Source organism: Chaetura pelagica, unplaced genomic scaffold (assembly GCF_000747805.2).
Source record: "Chaetura pelagica isolate M959 unplaced genomic scaffold, ChaPel_1.0 scaffold221, whole genome shotgun sequence".
Lineage (NCBI taxonomy): Eukaryota > Metazoa > Chordata > Aves > Apodiformes > Apodidae > Chaetura > Chaetura pelagica.
In genome coordinates, this window is record NW_009952533.1 from 7,930,708 (window position 1) to 7,950,686 (window position 19,979).

The 19,979-nt window shown below is 39.1% G+C and overlaps 1 protein-coding gene across 1 annotated transcript in view; it reads left to right on the top strand.

The window, feature by feature from the left end:
• USP38 (ubiquitin specific peptidase 38) overlaps positions 1-19,979 on the top strand; it is an 82,358-nt gene that overhangs the window by 39,850 nt on the left and 22,529 nt on the right. Inside the window, 1 exon segment of the mRNA XM_010008997.1 lies at positions 19,383-19,451. Coding sequence (XP_010007299.1) covers positions 19,383-19,451 — 69 coding nt within the window.

Consider the following 19,979-nt stretch of genomic DNA (forward strand, 5'->3'; position numbering starts at 1 on the left):
ACTTGTAAACACCTATAACACATCACTGAAGAGGATTACAGAGATTTGTGGAAGGGGACACAAAATGCCTATTAAAAAAAAGCATTTTCTTATTAGATATGGTGGGTTGTTTTTTGTGGGTTTTTTTTTCCTCCTGGGTTTTTCACTTCTGGATAGCAGAAATGGAGGAGGAATCAACAAGAAAAAATGCTTTGTGGGACCTCATTCTCACCAATGGAGATAGGCTGGTTGATGATATAAGAGTTAATGGGAGACTAGGGCATAGCAACCACAACATGGTTGAATTCAGCATCCTTAGGGCAGCAAGGAAGGAGCAAAGCAAGCTCACTACCCTCGACTTCAAGAGCAGATTTCAGTCTCTTCAAGGATCTGATTAATAGGGTACAGTGGATGCTGTTAATGTAGTAGTAAATCACTCTTCTACTATAGACTGTCATCAGATATACAAATAGAAAGAGCGAGAGAAACTACACATAGGATTTGTGATAAAATAATATAAATTACTATCACTTAAAATGTTTATATAAAACTAATACGATGATCACGAAAGATAAGGAAAAAAAAAAGCTGGCAGAAAATTAAAAAAAACACCAGAAGGTCATAAAAATATAAAATAACTTAACCACATCACACAAAAATGATAGCAGTGATAAAAAAATGCCTCACAGTTTATTTGTTCCATCTGCATGTTATTTGCCACTAAGCACTCAATCAACATCATGTAGTAGTATCAAACTGCTGCAGGATTATGACTTAACTCTGCTAGATGTTTACAACAACAGTGCAAAAGCCAGCCCCTGTCTCAGCCCACAACTTTGCTGCTGGGCCAGGTGGTAATAGCTTGGAGGCTTCCAATATAGGGTCAGGATTTTCGTGGAGGTGAGTTACTGTGACCAAGGTATTTTCCAACTAGGTAATTAGGTAATATTAGGTAGATTGTATCTGGATTTGATAACTAACAGGACTCCACATACTATTTTTTAAAGGAAACCCTGTGTTTAAAAAAATTTTAAAAAATTCCTTCCTTAAAAATTAACTTTCCATCCCTATCTTGTCTTCTGTTATCTGGGAACCTCGTCATTATAAAGCATCACCTCATGGCCTAAATTAGAAGGAACCATCTGAAATGACACACTGAAAATTAAAGGCATCAGCACGCAGCTACAGTGTAGTGTAAAGGGGGCCCACAGGACCGGTTCCACATGGCAATCACCCACTAGAGCCTCTGAATCACATGCAGCTCCACCCCATTTCAGTAGAAATCTGGCTTTTTGTCCCTTAAACTTTGTATCAGATGTGTTTATAAATTTAAACTATTTCTCCTCCTCTGCCTCCTCTTCTCTCCTGTCACCCAAATTACAGACACTTTGGACAGGATTATGAAACCTAGGTAGGCTATCCTCTTCTTGTGCATTGTGATCAGAATTTGGTCTCCGAAGGCCAAGCTGTATTTCATGGAAAGCTGACTGAACTGGGAGTAGCAGGCACACTGCACTTTTTCTATAGAGATTGAAATACTATGTCATCTGCACTCTGAGCAAAAGATTACATACGTAGTGTTTGATATTATTTCCTTTTAATGGAAGATCCACAACTGATCCACATATTTATAAAAACGCACACATTCCCTTTTGATTTTATTCAACACTAACTTGCAGGGATATGCTGGAGGGAATTCATTTTTTATACCAAATATACAAACCCAGTATCTTTGGGTTGTTACGATCAAGAACCACAGAGACATGAGCCCTTTCCCACCATAAAAACATGTCTACTTTGCCATGTGAAGTAACTTCTAGCTTGGTTCTCTGAAAATGTGATTGCAAAAATAGTTCGTACTTCAGCAACAAATCCACTCCTGAAGTGGTATCTGAGTCCTATCTGCTGAATTTTGGTGATAAAACCAAGTTTTGCTCATGTCAGACTCTAGAGCACACGCTCTGGAACCCAGGGACAGAAGTATGGTATCTAGGTGAATGAAATACTGAAGAGTAGTGCCAATAAAGTGCTGAGAGCCCTGCCTTCCTGGTTCACACCAGTGGCAGCGCAGGCTGCTCTGCAGTGCAGGGGTGTCACTCATGAGAAACTTTACATCCTGGCTGCCATTTGGTATCAAGCAAAGATATACGCATTAGTGACTTTGTCAGTGAGATATAAAGGCTATTTCTCCACAGAGACACAGGATGAATATGAGATTGTTTACTTCAGATTTTGTGTATTATCTTTTGTGTGCCAGTGACAGCTATTAATTAAACACAGCAGCTTCTGTAAATGAAAAGATGGGAACTAGGGCTCCAGGGCTAGACATGTGCACATTTTAGTAGCTTCTCAAAAAATTATGGAAGAACTACACTGAATAAGCTAATAATTACAGCAGAGGACTGCAGGGCCTTCCTAAAACCACCTTCAGCAGTGAGGGAGGAGGCATCCCTCTTCAGCAAGAGCGTACTCCAGAGAGTAGCCATGGCAGCTCTCCATTTAACATCTTCTTACCCTCCAACATTCCTTTAATTAACTAAAGAAGTTACAGAGTTACAGCCAACCCTCTCATCCCTAGGCTCTAATCCCTTTATTCTCTGTCAGCTGGTTAGTTAGGTGGGAGAAAATACTTGCCATTACCTGTAAAATCTGAGTCCTCCTATACTAAGCAGGACTCTCACTGTCTTTGATAGGGTCAGGGTTAAATTTTGACCACAAAGGTCAATACCTGGTCTTAGGATGATTCAACTTAGAAAACATCATAATCAGAAGAGCTCTTGACTTGTTTTCGAGTCCCCATGAGTTGGCCAACAATACTCTTACTCAAACAAAAATGGAGCCTCAGTTCCTGGTCAAAATAATGGAAATCAATGTTTCTACATGACACCTGAGGCATTTCCTTCAGCACATGTCCAGCCTGGCCCAGCCCAGCTGGAAGTACTGGCTGGGGAGGATTGCCCTGGAGCATCATCTACATCCCACAGGAAGAGCAACAACAGTGATTCCAATCAGCATGCACTTTTCTTTCAGAAACTCTTCTGCTGGTACTGGAAATAGGGCATCACCGTGAAGAGTGAAAAAGACAGCTCAGTTTCACTGCCTCTACAGAGATGGAGGTATTTACTAGTTAAAAATAAACCATAAACATAGAGAACAACAAACGGACATATCTGCTAGAAATACCACAGTGGAGTTTCATTTTAGTAACTTGTTGCTTGGCTGTGTTAAATTAAGTAGATTACAATTACTTCTCAGCAGTCATTTCCCACTGCTTCCCATGCCTTCAGCCCTCATTCAGGATCAGAGAAGTAGCAACCTCGTTGATGGTAAGGCTTTCACAGTTTGTATGGCATAGAGAGTTTCTATGTAAGGAAGAAAGGAATTATGCATAAATAAGATAATGAAAGCACAAGGGAAAGGAGAAAAGAAAGTTACTTAGCAGAGCATTTCAAATGTTTTAGCAAATAATAAATTTACACTGATGTGAGTTTCTCTTAAGCTGGTCATTGAATGACAATATATTCTTTGTGTGGATGTGAAAGGCTGTAATGTGCTGCTATGTTTGCACAGCATTTCTGAGGAAAAATACTGATTGTAGCATAAATAATTTCAATTTTTACTACCACAAGTTTTTTCACATAGCTTCTCTTAGTTCAGCATAAGGGCATTGTAGAAAGGAAAATGAGATGTTGCAAACATACAATATAAACCAGAGATCTCATTTACAGCACCTAAAAATTCAAAATCCAGAAAAACCTGTATTTCTCTTATGTTGAAAATGGAACAACTTTATGCTCTACTGATTTTTTAATGCAACAGATTTTGGAGAGAAGATGTTAAGATGATGCCATGCAGAGATGCAAAAAAATATTTTTTGAAGTGGAAGAATCAGATAAGTCATGAATCACCAGTGTCACTGCTAAATTTGCGCATGTTCTCGTTGCTATTTTTAGATCACTGACCACCATTTTACTATCCTTGCTCAAGGATTTTAAGCACTGTTTTCAAAGACTCATAAGCGAATGAGACAATCAAACAAGAAAAATCAGCATAATCACCACAGTACTTTCTGACTTTCTCTTCTGCTCTGAGCTGTAACTTTCTATTTAAAGCACTATTCCATGCAAAAAATTGGAGTTTTAAGAGAGAAACTACTTGCAGTTTCAGTAACAAAACAACTGATCAATGGATGGATGTAAAAATCAATAGGGATAGATATGTCATCAGGAATAAGCTGGCTACCAAAGATACTGAAAATCCCATCTACTTTGCTCCCACTATTGTAATTAACATATTTGATGTCGTTATACAGATAACTCTCTTTGGGAGACAGATTCTAAATAGTCTATCTTCATGCATATTCCTACTACATTTCAATATTGCATTACTACAGATCTAGCTCTTATTGGTGCTGAATTCAATGAGATTCAAGAAAATGCATGGGAAGAAGAGCAATTACTTAAACAAAAACATTAGTTTTAAAATGTGCTGCCCTTGTACTACGGAAATGTATATCTGAGTCATCTGGATGCAGCATAATTTTCTTAAGCTTTCTTTAATAGTTCAAGACAGAAAAAAAAAACCATAAAAAAAATGTTTACAGTAGGTAGTAAAACTAGCATTCTTTTCCCCTTCACCTTCCCAAATTCTACCTTCTCATCCCAACTCATCAAATATTTTATAATCACAGCATCAGAATGTTGTAGGTTAGAAGGGACCTCTGGAGGTGATATGATCCACTGCACTAAGCACCACCAACTTTGAAGTGAGATCCAGCTTCTAAACTAGACCAAGTTACTGAGGGTCACATCCAGTCCAGTACTGAATATATCTCTAAGGATGGAGATTTCACAGCCTTACTGGGCAGCCTGGTTCAGTGATTGTCCAACCCATTTTTTTCCTAGAGTCTATCTGGAATTTTCCTTTTTGTAAGTTGTGCCTTCCCTGAGTCCACACACTCTTTTGGCTCCCTTTAACAGTAACTAGAGGAAAAAAACTGGGTACAACACAAGACCACTTGTTGCTTTAGACAACTGTGGAATTGCAGTACTTTTTGCTACTTGCATCCAGAATTTCTTCCAAATATAATTTTAAAGTATGTAATCATGAGGGCTTTAAGTCACCTGGGGCTTTGTTGACACATGGACTTAATGATTGCATACGGGCATCTTTGATCAGTCTACTGCAAGGCATATAACTGATTGGCAGGGAAACAAGTTTTCATTGTTAATACTGAGATCTACATCATTTAGTTTGAATGTTTTAGCAAAAAGAAGATAAAGATATCTTAATCAGTCTGAAGTCTCTGAAAATAAGTTATTGAAAGAAGTAAATGTCTCTCTCAGAAAACAAGGAGAAAAAATACTTGTTGAGAGGTGCGAAGTTACTTTCTGCATAAAGCTCCTACGGCCCAAGGGAGAACATGGAATGGCAGCAAACAGGAATGGCTGTTTTTAAAAGAAAACTTTGCTGAGGCAGTATTTCATATAACAGATTATAGTTAAAAGTGGGTAAGTATAAATCTTCTCAGATGTTTCTGTGGCAAAGAAGCACTTAGATAATTAAGTGGGAGAATTGGGGAAAACAAAAATACATGGGACATGCAGTGTGCTGCTTTACTGATCTCTGATCCTTTTCACTGGTTTACACAGCCACATGAATGACAAATAAATCAAAGTTGCGCTCTACATTACTTTTTTCCATTAAATGTTTGGTTTCCTGCTTCTATAAGGGAAAATGTGGTTCTAGATGTCAACAGTTTTACATAACAGTTTAGATTAGCCATTACATCTTTTAAAATAATTAGCCTGGAAGTGAAGACTTAAGCATGAGAATGTGCTAAATGGAGCAATCATCCAGCGAAGTGAATAGTGAAAATATTTTGCAGTTACATTGGAAGAATCATTGAAACATCCATCTGTCCAATACATACATACAATAAGAAGGAGGCAAATGAAATACTATGTTTCTACATGTTCTGTTGTGTGATCAGAATAAAAATGAGAAAGCTTACAGAATGTACTGTAGAAGTTCTACTGCTTGCTGTATGGGGCATCGTGCCTTTTGAGAGCTATAAAGCAATAAAAATAATACTGGGTCTCAACACCATGAGGTAATTTCTGTGGAGCTGGAGATACACTCATATGAAAAAAGACGACTTCATTGTGGCCTGACAGAGCTGAAAATTGTGAAATGGACTAGTAAAACTGATGGGAATAAAGTTTTAATGCTAGCAAGACATTTACAAGCTAGGGCAGATAGTTGCAGGTAGGCTACTCATTGTTTGACTAATGAACTCAGACAGCTATTCCATTTAAGTAACAGCAGTCATACAGAATAAATAACCAAGTAAGCAAAACACAAAAATACACATAGAATGAATGAAATGACTGCAAGTGATGGTTTGTTTATTTTGGTGAGAAGGCAGAAAACACACCTAATAAAGAAGTAATCTGCACATGCAGACTTCTGACTGTAGCTAACACATCCTGGGGCAGCACTGAAATGCTCAATTTCATAGTTATGACACAGTCAGCAAGCCAATTAGTAGGAAATAAAGGTTGTATTTTAAAAGAATGGCTTATTGATTTCTGATCAACGTCTTGTCACAGCATACTCAACAAGCAATCTTTCTTGCTAGTGGCTCTTTATTGTAACGCTCTGATCTGCCAATGGAAAGGTCCTGTCCCTTTAGGATCACACTAGACTGCTTTCCCCTCCACTCTGCAATGTAGACCAAAGTGCAGTGTGAAGGGACAACTGGCAGGAGATTTTCTTCAAATGCATTCCCCTGAATGCTTGTGCTAATGTGGATGCACCCAGTTTATCTAAATGAGCTCCTCTTGCGTGGTACAGCCCCATCTACTGATATGAGTATTCCCTAGATAAAAGGACAACTGCTGCCTGGGTTTAAGCAAATATTTATATTTCCTGTAGGAGTGCAGGTATCATTAGAAGCCATTCAAGGACAGAAGCACAAGGAATAGGGACATGCAGGGACATGACGTTAAAAGGCCTGAAAAACTATAGTTCAGGTTTATGCAAATGACAAAAGAGGGTGCTCAGAACTTCTTCAGAAGCAGTGTGACATAAACTTCTGAGTAGCCTGAATCAAAGGCAAAAATCCATCTGTAAGCACTCTCACTAAGACACATCAGGGATGAATTTGACCCCTGGTGGAATGGGAGCATAATGAAATTATATTAAGGGAAAGGGCTTTAATTAATTATCACTTAACTAGTTATATTATTATTGTTGTATTACTGTATTTTTGTTATGTATGACTTCCTCTTCATTCAGTGTTATTACAGTAATATTCCCTAAGCTGTGTAAGATTTTATTAGCACTTTGTCTTATTTGACAGCTTTATTCATGCAGCAACTTGAGAGATTTTATAATTGTACTTTCCATTACTAATATATTCCTATATGAACATTGGAGTAAGGTGTTATAACAGTGTAATTTCAGCAAAAGGAACCTAATTTATTTTTATATTTCAGAGGTGATTCTGCTTCCAGTAAGTATGAAGAATATCATAGCTCAGGCTTTCTACAGAAATGAGGAAATCCTTTTCAGTGGTCTGGAAAGTTCCACGTTTCATACTAATCTCAAGAGAGGAGGGAACAATATTCAGCTTCTCTGGGGAGCTACCTCAAATCCCCAAGTTTTTCTGTCAACTATGTGCACTCTCCTCTAATCCCCACTCTGAGAATATGGCTCACAGGTGTCAGATGTGGGGAACTTCTATTTTGGAACCATACATTCAAGCTGACAGGTGTTAATTTCACAATAAAAATGCCAGTATCTTCAAACCACCTGTGCTGAAAAATTCTTTAGAGGAGATGGGGCTACCATTTTTACCAGCACTGCACAAGTAAGCAGCCAGCTAGGTCAACAAACCAAGGTACTGCTGAAGGAAGACAGTTGACAAATCCTAGTCTCCAGTCAGGCTCTTTTTCTCCAGGAGCCATGACACTGACACCTATGTGCGGACACAGGGGTGGGAAGAGGAAGACCCATTGTGTGCCTTAGCTTTGACTATGCCAGTTCTTCCACCATCTCCCCAGAGCAGAGGTACAGCTAGATCTTATGCTGAGAAACCCCAGATGCAGTGGGAACACTCCCTCTCTTCTTCATCCTTGCAGAGAATAAACTGTCTTGCAGATGCTCAGAGACCGTCCACAGAGTCTCAGAGACTCTTATCCCTCGATATACTGTTAGTGTTCAAGCTCAGACTGTCAAAGCCTTGGATTATGTTTTCCATTACTTTTTAGGATTTTAATCTGTTATTTAAGAAACAATTGTTCCAGTCTTGCCTAAAAGATCCTCTCTTTCTTTATCCTGTGGAGGTATTTTACCTTTCCACAATAATTTAATCACCCCCTTTGTACAATTTACTTTCTAACTGGGGAAAGGTAGTGGGAATCTGTCCACTGTCTATGTTGTCTTTCCTGCTCACACACCCTGGCTTGACAGGCTGGCATTTAGACCCCAACAGAGGTCTCCTGGTGATGACCTCTCCAAGCAGATAAGCCTCCTGGAAAATCAACCCTTCCTATGGTCACCCCCCGCAGATTAAGCCATTTGGAGCTTTAATTAATTCCTGTGTTGTCTCCCATATGACTTCTAGGTCACACACTTTACTCTTGATTTTTACCCACACTTCCACTATGAGCTTATTTTACTTAGGGAAGTCAGACAGCTCCCAGCTACAGCTGAATTTCACACAGCAAAAAAAAATTTCAAGCTGCACCTTTAAAAGGAAGACAAATTTAAATTTCTTTATGTAATCTTTCTCTGTAATTATTATTAGCAGCAAAGAGCAGTTGCAGTTATGCAGTCAAGGTGAATAAGCAGGTTGTTAGACATTTCCCCTGGAAGAAAGAAAATACCCGAGTATATCTTTCAGTGATGAGTATATGTTTTTTAAATGCCACAGTGATTTCCAAGCCTTTATTCTCTGGCTATTTTTGAGTGCAGCAAGAGCTGGCTGCCCTCTAAGAAATGGGAGCAGGGGGCAGTGGTGACTACCCACAGGGGGTCTGTCCATCCCACTACGCCAGCCAGGAGCAGGGCAACTGTGGAGGGCTGTAGACCAGCCCAGCTGGGGTTTTGCTGGGGCAGGGGCTGTCCTTTCCTGTGGAGGCTGACAGTGGAGACAGATTAGTTGACCAATGGAGACAAACAGACAGACAGTGGAGACAGACTGTCCTCAGCCCCCCACAGTCATGCTCAGCACACCCAGCTCTCCTGTACCACACATTTTCTTGTATCATCTATGGACAATCTGAAGAGAGAAAGACAAACTTCTCTTTCCACTTGGGGAAATGAGGTGAAGAATCCTCTCTCCAAACTCAAACAGGGATTGGAAAAGGCTCAGCTTGATAAATAAAATGTCATCAGTGCTTCAGATGAACACATTCATCAGCAGAGGCATGTTTCTGCCAGCTGCTGGTACACCAGACTTTGAAGAAAGCAAGAGGAACTGAAGAGGCAGATATGAAAAATGGTGGGTTTTCTGCGGCTTTGAAGTGGCAGCAACATGCAGACATCTGACCACAGGACTGGCCACACCACTGACCAGCTTAAATACTGGTTTTGTGATACCTCTCATTTTGCACCTTTAAAACTTGCAACCAGTTTACTGGTGCGGTTTTGCGCAGTGTTCTTTTCCTACCAGACAGACCTATGAGAGAAAATCATGGATATCCTAACATCCTATCCTAAGGAAAAAGTGGATCTAGTTCTGCTTCCTGAAGATGGCATGAATTTTGCCAGTTACGAGTGTGAACAAGACAGATCTTACTAAATAGATGCAGACAGGAGCTCAGGTTAACACTTGCAATTTCCCTGTTTTGCATTTAAAGCAAGGGTGGCTGGATTCTTACTGTCTTCCCAAAAGGTGAAGATGGTTTTCATGGCTTTTAGTATACTTGTTTGGGGCCTGTTGAGAATGCAGGTTTCCAGATCCAGAAGTGGGATTGTATAGCTCACTTAAGAAAAGTGAATTTAATCAAACTGAAACTAGGAAAAGCACCGCAGCTGCTCAGAGCAGAGGGCACGTTGTAACAGGCAGTTTGAGGCCTAGTTCACACTCAATCAGGCAGGAGTAGAATCCAGTTGTGTCAGTTGTGTTAGTTACTCCTGCTAGTAGGACTGTCACATTATCTAGACAAACATGATGCACAAAGCCACATCACAAACATCATATTACATACTTTTCAGTTTCAGGTGAAAAAACAAGGTATAGAGGGCTTAGATATTAAGCTAGGGCTTACACAAAATGAAAACTGAATGTACATTTCCTGTTGCATTGAGCTCCTGCTCCATGTCACCTGACACACAGAGAGGACTATGTAAACCAACAACTGGGATATAATTTTATCCATGCAACCTCTTAGGTACCATGGGAAGTGTTCTGCAATAAGTAGTTCTTCCAAATTTTCTTCAATATTATGCTCACCTACCACTTACCTGTTTGGTCAATGCCATTTAGCAGATATTTTGTTGGCTACATGGACATGAAAGGAATTATGTTGCACATAGGAGTTGTGCTATTATGCACACCATAAGTTTTATCCTGTATCAGTTTTAATTAATACTAAGCAATTCTTTGCAAGGACAAGAGTTAAGGCTGCTTTTCTTTTGAATCCCTTCTTTATGTAAATGTTTCCTGTCCCAGTTAAGCTGATCAACATTCTTACAATTCTTTGTCATATGAAACTGTCACTGTTCCTTAAATGTGTTACTATCTACCAATTACCATTTTCTACTGCTTATAACACTTCTTTCTTTTTCATTAGCACTTCAAAACATGTTCATGTTTTAGAATATCTCATTAAACTTGAATCTTGATTATTTCTATTGTGCTAGCCAGTGTGTCACTGGTACTATAATTGTTACCTTTTTCCTAATTTAACTGTCCAGACAAAGCAAAACTCAGTTAATTATTACCAGATCAATCCCAACTCCTTTTATTTAAACATCCCTATTTATACTTATTTCCAATGCTACACAATTCCACTTTCATGAGACACCTTCTCATGGCATGTCCTCTGCAATCTTCCTGTCAGAACGTAAGTCTCCATACTAAGGCAAAACTATGAACAAGACTTCGGTAATCTCCACCCGATTCTGCAGCTCTTCCCAGCACTGCAGTGACAAACAGTCCCTGTGTGGTTCCCCACTTACATGTTGGCAGATGCACCTACTATGTTCATGGCATACTCACTTACCTTTTCCCTGCTGTGCAGAGTTGGTGCATTATTATTTTGTCATTGCTGGAAATGTGCACTGGGAAGCAAGCTATGCCCTAGTACATGCTGGAAAAGCACAAAATGGAAAGAGCAGTCCACTTCTTGAACACTGCCAATGTCAATAGGAGCCAAGAGAAAAGAGAGAACATAGAGATGGAGCATGGAAGTAATAACAAGACAACAAAGCCCAGTAAAACAAGGAACAATCACAGAGAGCAAACCAGAGCTCTACTGTAGGTATCACATTAAGAGGCAGTATGACAGAGAGTCACACAAAGAGAATGAGGTGGCGGCTATGGGATATTTACGAGGGCATGTCAGAAGGAGCTACCTCAGGACAAACATTAAGGTGTTTACAGGGGAAGATTTTCAAAAGCACCTAAGTAATTGTAGAATGTAAGGCTGATAATCATAAAGCACTTTGAAAGTGCAGGGTGCAATTTCTTGTCCTCCTGATGCACTTTTAAAATACAGATAAATTACGACATAAAGAAAATCCAATTGCTTTACCAGGTATTGCCAAGCAGAATTCTCTGAGAGTCTCAGATGCTGTAAAACCATTTTGTGGCCTTTTGTGAATAATTTAGACTGTCTGCAGTGGTGTTTGTTTCATAAGCAAGTTGTGGGCTAGAAGTGATCTTTTGAAAAGGTTCTATGAGATAGTAGGAAAGACAAACTTTAAATGACCAAGCATTAAAAGCCTTTTAGCTTCAAAAACATTGGTATTTGTGGAGCATTGGTGGAAAGCAGGACTCACAAGTATCCAACAGAGCACATTCAGGCTGGAATATCTTGTTCAGCAGCACTGCTTGACCACAGGTATATACATCAGCTGCCTCACCCATCCCCTTATCACAGTGGGTTGCAGGACAAGAGTATGTTCGTTGGTCTTGGTTCAGTTTTGAAGGGGACCTGTACAATACTGATACAAAATTTGATGCTCTGTGCAATCAGACATTGTGTTCAGAGGCAGAGGTTTTCTGGCAATCCCTTCCAAGCTGCCCTAATCTACTCTGAGAGGAAGGTACTCATCCAGTGCTAGCAGAAATACAGATGCACAGCAGGTAAATACGAGCAGCAAACTCAGGAAGCAAGCATGAGCTAGGAAGCTGTTACTCTTACAGTGGTAATAGGCAGTTCAACAACATGAAACACAAATCCTTGTACAATAACTGAAGTTCTGACTGGTGAGTGGATAGACCGGAAAGTGACATCACTAAGGCAATGATAAGAGTCGAACCCTCCTCAGGGGACTGATCTAAGCCAGATCTTTCCTGAAAAACTGAAATGTCAGTTCTTTTTACCTGAAAATACACTCCATGTTATTTGTTAAGTGTCTGATTTACATTTAGCTAAATGAGCATTAACAAACCAAAAGCAAATTATAGCCACTTAAATAAAAATTATTTTTCCTCTATATTATCCAGATTTTCCTACAGTAGTTTATGATACTATAAACCTTCTGTGACTCTCTTATTGCCTTTAAATCGTTCTAGGAAAATGAAGATTCTCAAACATATGGAACAACTATGGGCAAAAAAAAAAAGTGTCTTCTTTTTATTTAGATAAGTTCTGTATCAAGCTGTCAGTAAACACGAGGTATTTTTTTAAAAGGTGGAGCTGGATCTGCCTCATTTATTTAAATGTACTGGGCCACCAGTAATGAGTTTACTTTTTTTCATATTGTAGATAATAGGTAGTAGACAAGTTTATCTTCAGTAAAGAAAACATTATGTGTTTATGTTCTCCATGAAATGAACTGTTATGTTAAATAAGACTTCTCTCAGAAAAATTATATCATTGAAATCAGGGCAGAAAAGTCCAATAGTACAGCACGGCACATGATTCAACATAAATAAACTCTACAAGCATAGTATGTTTGTCTAATCATGTGTTATTTATAACATTGAACATTTTGCTTCTACACTGCACTGTTCAAAGCATTTTGTTTCCAACCAATTTCAGTATATCAGAAAAAGACTTGTACTTCCTCCTGATTAAAAGAAATCTCATACTGAAACTGGAACTGATTGAGACTGTGCCCAACTTTTCAGAGAACCAATTATCTTATACATAAACCTAAGCTCCCCTCAGTAGCTACTGTAAGCAAAGAACATGTGAGATCCCTGTTTAAGATAAAGAAAAAATACCACCAACATTGAATTATCACTGGCTCCATCTGTGCTAAAATTTTTAAAGGAATACAAATGAAAATGTGTTTATAAAATTTCACATTTCAAAGTACACATCTGATTCTGTGTTGTTTTTCTATACCCCACAATTCTTTTTTCCATGGGTCCTAAGTCAGCTTGAGGTACAGAAAATTGTCTTAGTGATTTTTCTAGAGATTCAGCCATTCAAACAAAAAAAATTGTTACAACTCCTTTTGTTGTTTTGCATTTGAATTAATGCTCACAACACCGCACGGAGTGTGAAAATATGGACAGGCTGGCTTAATTTGGAAGATGATCACAGATTCCAAACAAATAATCTCAATTAGATATGTTAGTTTGTGGCTAAGAATCCTCCTGGGGATTCTAATATTATACCTGAATTTTAAAAGAACCCTCCACACACAATCTAATAGGAAAATGAAATAGCAGCTGTGCAAACTCTCCCAAAAATCACTAAACTGCATTGACATTTCCAGCAGAAGATAGAAGCTAATTGTACATTCTAATTACCCGTGTGACTACACTGTGTCTTAGGGCTAAATTACTCCTTGTGATCTGCTCATTTAAGTGCAAAATCTTTGAGGATGTCTGTATAAAACCAACAAAATGCACTTGTTATGCTGTCCCTGGTTTTGGAGGATGTATACTAGTGGGTCTGCATCTGACTTCAGCTCTATTAAAGATGCTTGCATGTTTGCATAAAATACTTGTTATTTTCTGTCTCTTGTTTTGTCCAGAGCTACTGTGTTCCTTGCTCCATAGTACTTTGTTGCTAGGTGAACTTGGTCAGTGTACACCATGTGTATGATCACTGCAGTGTTTTGGGATTCCTTGAGCTGGAAGGCAGACATCTTTACTTAGTGTTGCAAGGAAACACGACATATGTGGGCACGTCTAGGTGCCTACCCTCCTCTTGCTCATCATAAGCACTGGAATAAAAAGGCCTGACTTCACTTGTATTAGACAGGAGATAGAGATTTTAGAGATGTAATGCCTCAGTATTGCAGGTGAGCTCTGAAAGCCAATTTGACCTGGTCAAATAGACTTTCTTTGGACAATGAAGGAACACAAAGCACACCGCATTGATACTTAGGCTGGTGGCAACTGAAGTCCATTGTCATAAGCTGCAGCAGCCCAGCTGTGCCCCATTTCATTAAATGATTGCTTTGCATATTACTTGAGGCAGGGTGTAGACATACCTCCTCAGGCTGGAACTAAGCTGGGTATCTCCACCATGTAATGTAGGTTAGATGCAGTCAGAAAGATGACTCAGGATGAATGGTACCTCTGTCAGACATTTTTGACAGTGTTTACTGAATAATTCAGAGTATTGTGAGTATAACCAAGAAAATACTGAGTTGGGCCTTATCAGCACTGACACTCTTTTGAAAATGAAACATTAATAAATTAAGCAATTTCTTCCTTCATAACTGTAAGCAACTAGCTGCCAGGAAAGAGTCTAGAGTCAGAGGGGAGCTAGTGGTGAAAGTGTAGATATCTGAAGTTTGCCTTCAGAGGTGGCCAAGGCACCTATTTTCAAACAGAAACCCAGAAATAAAGATACAAAGAGAAGTTTCTGACTGCTTTACAACTGATTAAACCCATCCTGGATTTTTGATGCCTTAAGTGGAGAAAGAAAATCATGGTTATGACCCACGACAAAGTTCTCAAACTCTGGGAAAACCAGCACTTAATCTTCAGCAAAATAATTAGAACAAAGGAAAGAATACAGTCCATGAAATGTTTGAAGCCTGACCAGTGGCAATGACATCAGGACGGAAGTAAGAGAAAAATTAGACTCTATGTTTGCTTTATAAAAAAACAAACAATATAAGAGCTTAAAACTGGTGAATAATATATCTTACATGCCGTAGCAAATGCATGGCAAAACAAGAGACAAATCAAGATGCAAGACACAGTGGATTAATTCACTTAGGATAAATCTGCACATGTCAGTAGAGCAGGAAAGTCCCAATCAGTGTTGATCAGCTGAGTATTACCCCAGTACCACTGAAAACACTGAGACTTCTTCTGTGTCACATTATCACAGATGTACTGAAACACTTTGCTAGCTCAGGGCAAAGCATTCCATACAAGCCAAAATATTTGGTTAGTGAAAAAAAAAAGTGTTATAAATGTAAGGTAACAACTAGAAAAGGTTCACAGGGATGCTTGATTCCTCACAGGATGCATACATCTTCTAATACTGGCAAATACCAGGCTTCAATAAGGTGAAGCACCTCTTTTAAGGTACACATCAATCAAGTAGCAGTCATATCTCTCAGGGATAAACTTTTTGTTCTGTGAAAATTCCTACTTATTCCTTTTCTGGATTCCCCACATATTTTTTCATTTGTTTTTAATGGCAATGTGCATTTGCTCCTCAGTTATTCCTTCAAATATCATTCCTAAAATACATATCCAGAAGATCTGATAGCATGAGGAGGTTGGATATTTGGTCTTGGAGAAATTACATTCTTTCATGGTATCCTTTACAATAGACAAAGATAATACACGAAGAAGGAGACAGCAGAAACCCGTTAGCTTGAAAGGCAATTTGCACTCCTCATATGAAGAAACAGCAATAAAAATATGAGATTTATGATACAATTTACCCCCTCATTAAGCAGCAGACATTACAAGTGTCAGCCGGTGGTTGTAAGGATCTGCCTAGTAGATTCTGGTTCTGCCTGGTGTCTCATTAAAAACTGATAAAAGAAGCAGAAGTCTAACTTAGCTAAACCTGCTGCTTTTCCAAATTAAGTATGCTGTCATATTTTTACAAATTAGAATATATATCTACTTGGATGTGCTGCTACTACTGAACGCTTCCCTAAGATTTTAGAAATATCACCCAGCAGAAAATCTGTAAAGTCAGTTGTGCATAATGAGCAGTGAAGTGCGATGCTTAATATATTTCCTTCACCTGAGTATTTTCTTTCTAGAGAAAGGTCTGATATTCTACATGTCTTTTGGGGCAGATTCAATGAAATATGCATTGTTCTCTGCAGCAGCATCACAGCTGACTTCTGCAGTCCATATTCTGTCTAATTTCTGTGTCACAGATGACCTTGCAGGCAATCTACTTTTATTGCTTTCTGTCAGATAGCTGGGCTGATGTATAACTCTATTTCTATAAACAGGCTATTTCCTCAGCAGGTATCTGATTTTTATTAAATGTATCACTTATCAAAGAAAGGTCTTCACATAGGCAGGGCTCTTCTTGTTTTAAGAGCAGTCTGTACTTGAAAGAGACAATCAACATTACAATTTTTTTTCCTGAAAATAGCATGTATCATTGCATATAAATTCCTACATAACACCACATTTTCATATGAACACACTGAAATTGCATTTGTATTGCAAATGTATGCATGCAAAATAGGCATTTGCACAAGCAAAATAGATAAAGGATTGCACAAATTCAAGGAGTTTGGGCATAACTTAGCCTGATTCTCCATATTTAAACATCCAGCCCTACATATCCTAAACATAATGCCATTTATGTCAACTTTAAAATCTGGGACATTTATTGTAAACATTTTGTGCAGTGCAAGAGAAGGAAGGGATACAGAGCTCCCAAAAGTTAACTTTTTAGACTGTCAGGGCTTTGAAAAGTTATGCACATCTTACCAGTGAAACATAAGCTGTTGCCTGTGGGTAGTTGCTGTGCATGTCTAGGTGCATTAACCTTCCTGACCTCTGTGGGATTTCACTGATGTAATCCTAAATGTCACAAAGACATAAGTGAAGAACAATCAAGGAGGGTCTAATGTACAGCTAAGTTTCCAATTGTCAAAAAATCAGTCTAACCACCACTATTTCACTACAGCTAGTACATTCACCTTCTTTAGGGTGTGCAATGAGATACACACCAGTGAGAACAGTGTATTTGGTAACAATTTTGTTTACTGATGTAATGGAGATTTGAGAGAAAGATGTACAAAGATTTGCCAGTTACCCTTTCGAGTAAAAGGACAAAATACACTCATCACAGTGGACCAGTTGCACCACTTCATGAGACTGGGTATTTAGTAAAGGTGGCAGATGTATCTAGCAAAAACAAATTAGTCTAAACATGGTATTTCAACTAAACTAAGATGCTTCTTACTCTTCGTAATTTCCAGTGGCAGATACAGTCTATCAGTTTATCTCATGTGGATATCCCGCATTTTAAAACATCAATTTACTGGCCCTGCAGTCCACACTGTATGTCTTTTAATCCCAACAGAGGCCTGAGTCTCTTAAAACTTTTTAGTGTCTCAACCAAATACCCAGGCAGATTATTGCCACGTGAATGCTGAAGTGCTACATAGATCTCCTGCCATTGCTGGACTGCAGCCTTCAATCAGAGTTGTCAGTAGTCAGCTACTTGACTGAAGCTTTGGGTGCCCCTTGCTTTCAGGGTGATTACTACACAGGTCTCTGAATACTAATTGCGATCTCTGCAACATCTTTGTTACAACAGAGCAAACTAATACAGAAGTAGTAATAAATTCACATTCAGTTGCTCCTTTACATGGCAAATGTAATTATTATGTATGCAAACCTGAATCACAGAATCATAGAACAGTTTGGGTTGAAACAGACCTTAAAGATCACCTAGATCCAACCCCCCTCCATTGGTAGGGACACCTACCCACAGGAAACAAAATGGCTCCTTCAAATCAAAGCTTCTCTCCTTGAAAGTAAACACTTGCACTGTGATAACACGTTTCAGTAGGACACTGGGGCCACATGCTGTGCTGTCTTGATTTTGGAATAAATAAATCTGTGCTCTGTTGTTTGTTGGGTGAATAAACATTTGGGGCATGTGACAATGTACAACTAGAACATGGTGACTCAATATTCAGGTATTTTTAATCAACACTTTGAAAATCAGAATACTTAATTAATACTTGGTAAATATTATCTAATTCAACCCTACAGGGCTTTCAAGTACCAAGCTACTATTGTATCTTGACAGATACTGACCCTGCAGTTAAATAAAGTGCTTGCAGCCACCAATGAAGTTATCTCAGAGCCATGATTAGCACTCAGAAGTTCCTGACTCATGGTACAGTTTCATGTTTTGGGGAAATTGATCTAACAGCAAGCTGTGACGGAAATACAAGGCCTGTCTGTAATCTTCCCCAGGCTCCTGTTGCCCATCTTGCACTAGATTTAACAGTCAAGCAACCACACAGCCAAGCCATAAGATTTTCAATGTCAGATGCCCTGAACCTACTGCAGATATATGGGGATCCAACCTCTCAGGGAGACTGAATTCATGGTACGCGTTAGGTGGATATATCTGTATGTCAACAGGAAGTCCAGCACGTTAGACTTGTTCGTGTGGGTGGCATAAGGAAAGGGCAGATATTGCATCTAGAGGCTCAGCAGCCCTCATGATGGTCCTGCAGGATGGCCCACTTACCTACAAAATGTTCTGCTAGAAAGCAGTTATCTTGTGCATAAGGTATAAAATGTTGGTAGGCTGACAGGATATCTTTAATAAAGGGTTCTTAGTAGAGTGTTTCCTTTCTGTCTTCATGATTTTTGAGTCATTACAGAGATGCCACCATGGTTAACCATCTGCTGCTATTTGTGCTGTTTCACAGTAATTATTGCTCAGATTTTCAAACAATCTTTGGTTTTGATGAAACATGACTGGGGTTTTCTCTTTTTCAGATAAAATATTTAAAGATATATTTTATTCACTGAAGAATTCACTGATTTTTCATTTTGTAACAACTTAGTAATATATTTACTTACAGGAGTTGGATTTCACTGAAAACAGAGGAATAGTTGGTGTTCCAAAATTTACCTCATAAGCTTATATTGATAATTGCATATTTATTAGTAAGGTTGTGATTAGGATCATGCCCACAGCTCAAGTTATTCTTAGCTCTGAGGTCAAAGCTCAATGACTCAACCAGTCATCACAACTCTTAACCACTTGATTTCCATTGCTAGTTCTATTACTTGAAATAAGTTCATCAAATTAGGAGTATGCATACTTAAGTCATCTGGAAATAAGAATACTTCCAAGCTCTGTGCTAGACACACATTACCCTCCCTCAAAGTATCAATGTTACTTCTTCTTGGGGCTGTAGATTTTCAGACCCTTCTGTGGCTTTTCTGGAAAAAACACTCAAAACTAAGCAGCAGAACTAACTTTTAACCAGCTCACCTCTTCAGAGGAGGAGATGATGGGTGAGGCAAACTTGTGAACACAGCACTCTGCTTCCTGGAAAAGCAGAAAGGCGCATCTGAATGCATGGCCTTGTTTCTTAGCTTGATTGTAAGCCCTGAGAAGTTTACTACGTATGCCATCTCTTGGAAGCTTCAGAATGATACAACGATCGGGCTTGGAAGGGACCTTAACAGATCACCCAGTTCCAACATCCCTGCATGGGCAGGGTCCCCTCCCACTAGATCAGGCTGCTCCAAGCCCCGTCCAACCTGGCTTTGAACGCTTCCAGGGATGGGCCCGCTTTCTGGCCAACCTGTTCTGCGACTTTATAAGGACAGGCTGCTGGTTACAAGCGCACTTACAGGCCAGTGCGAGTGATAAAACACAGCAGCAGCC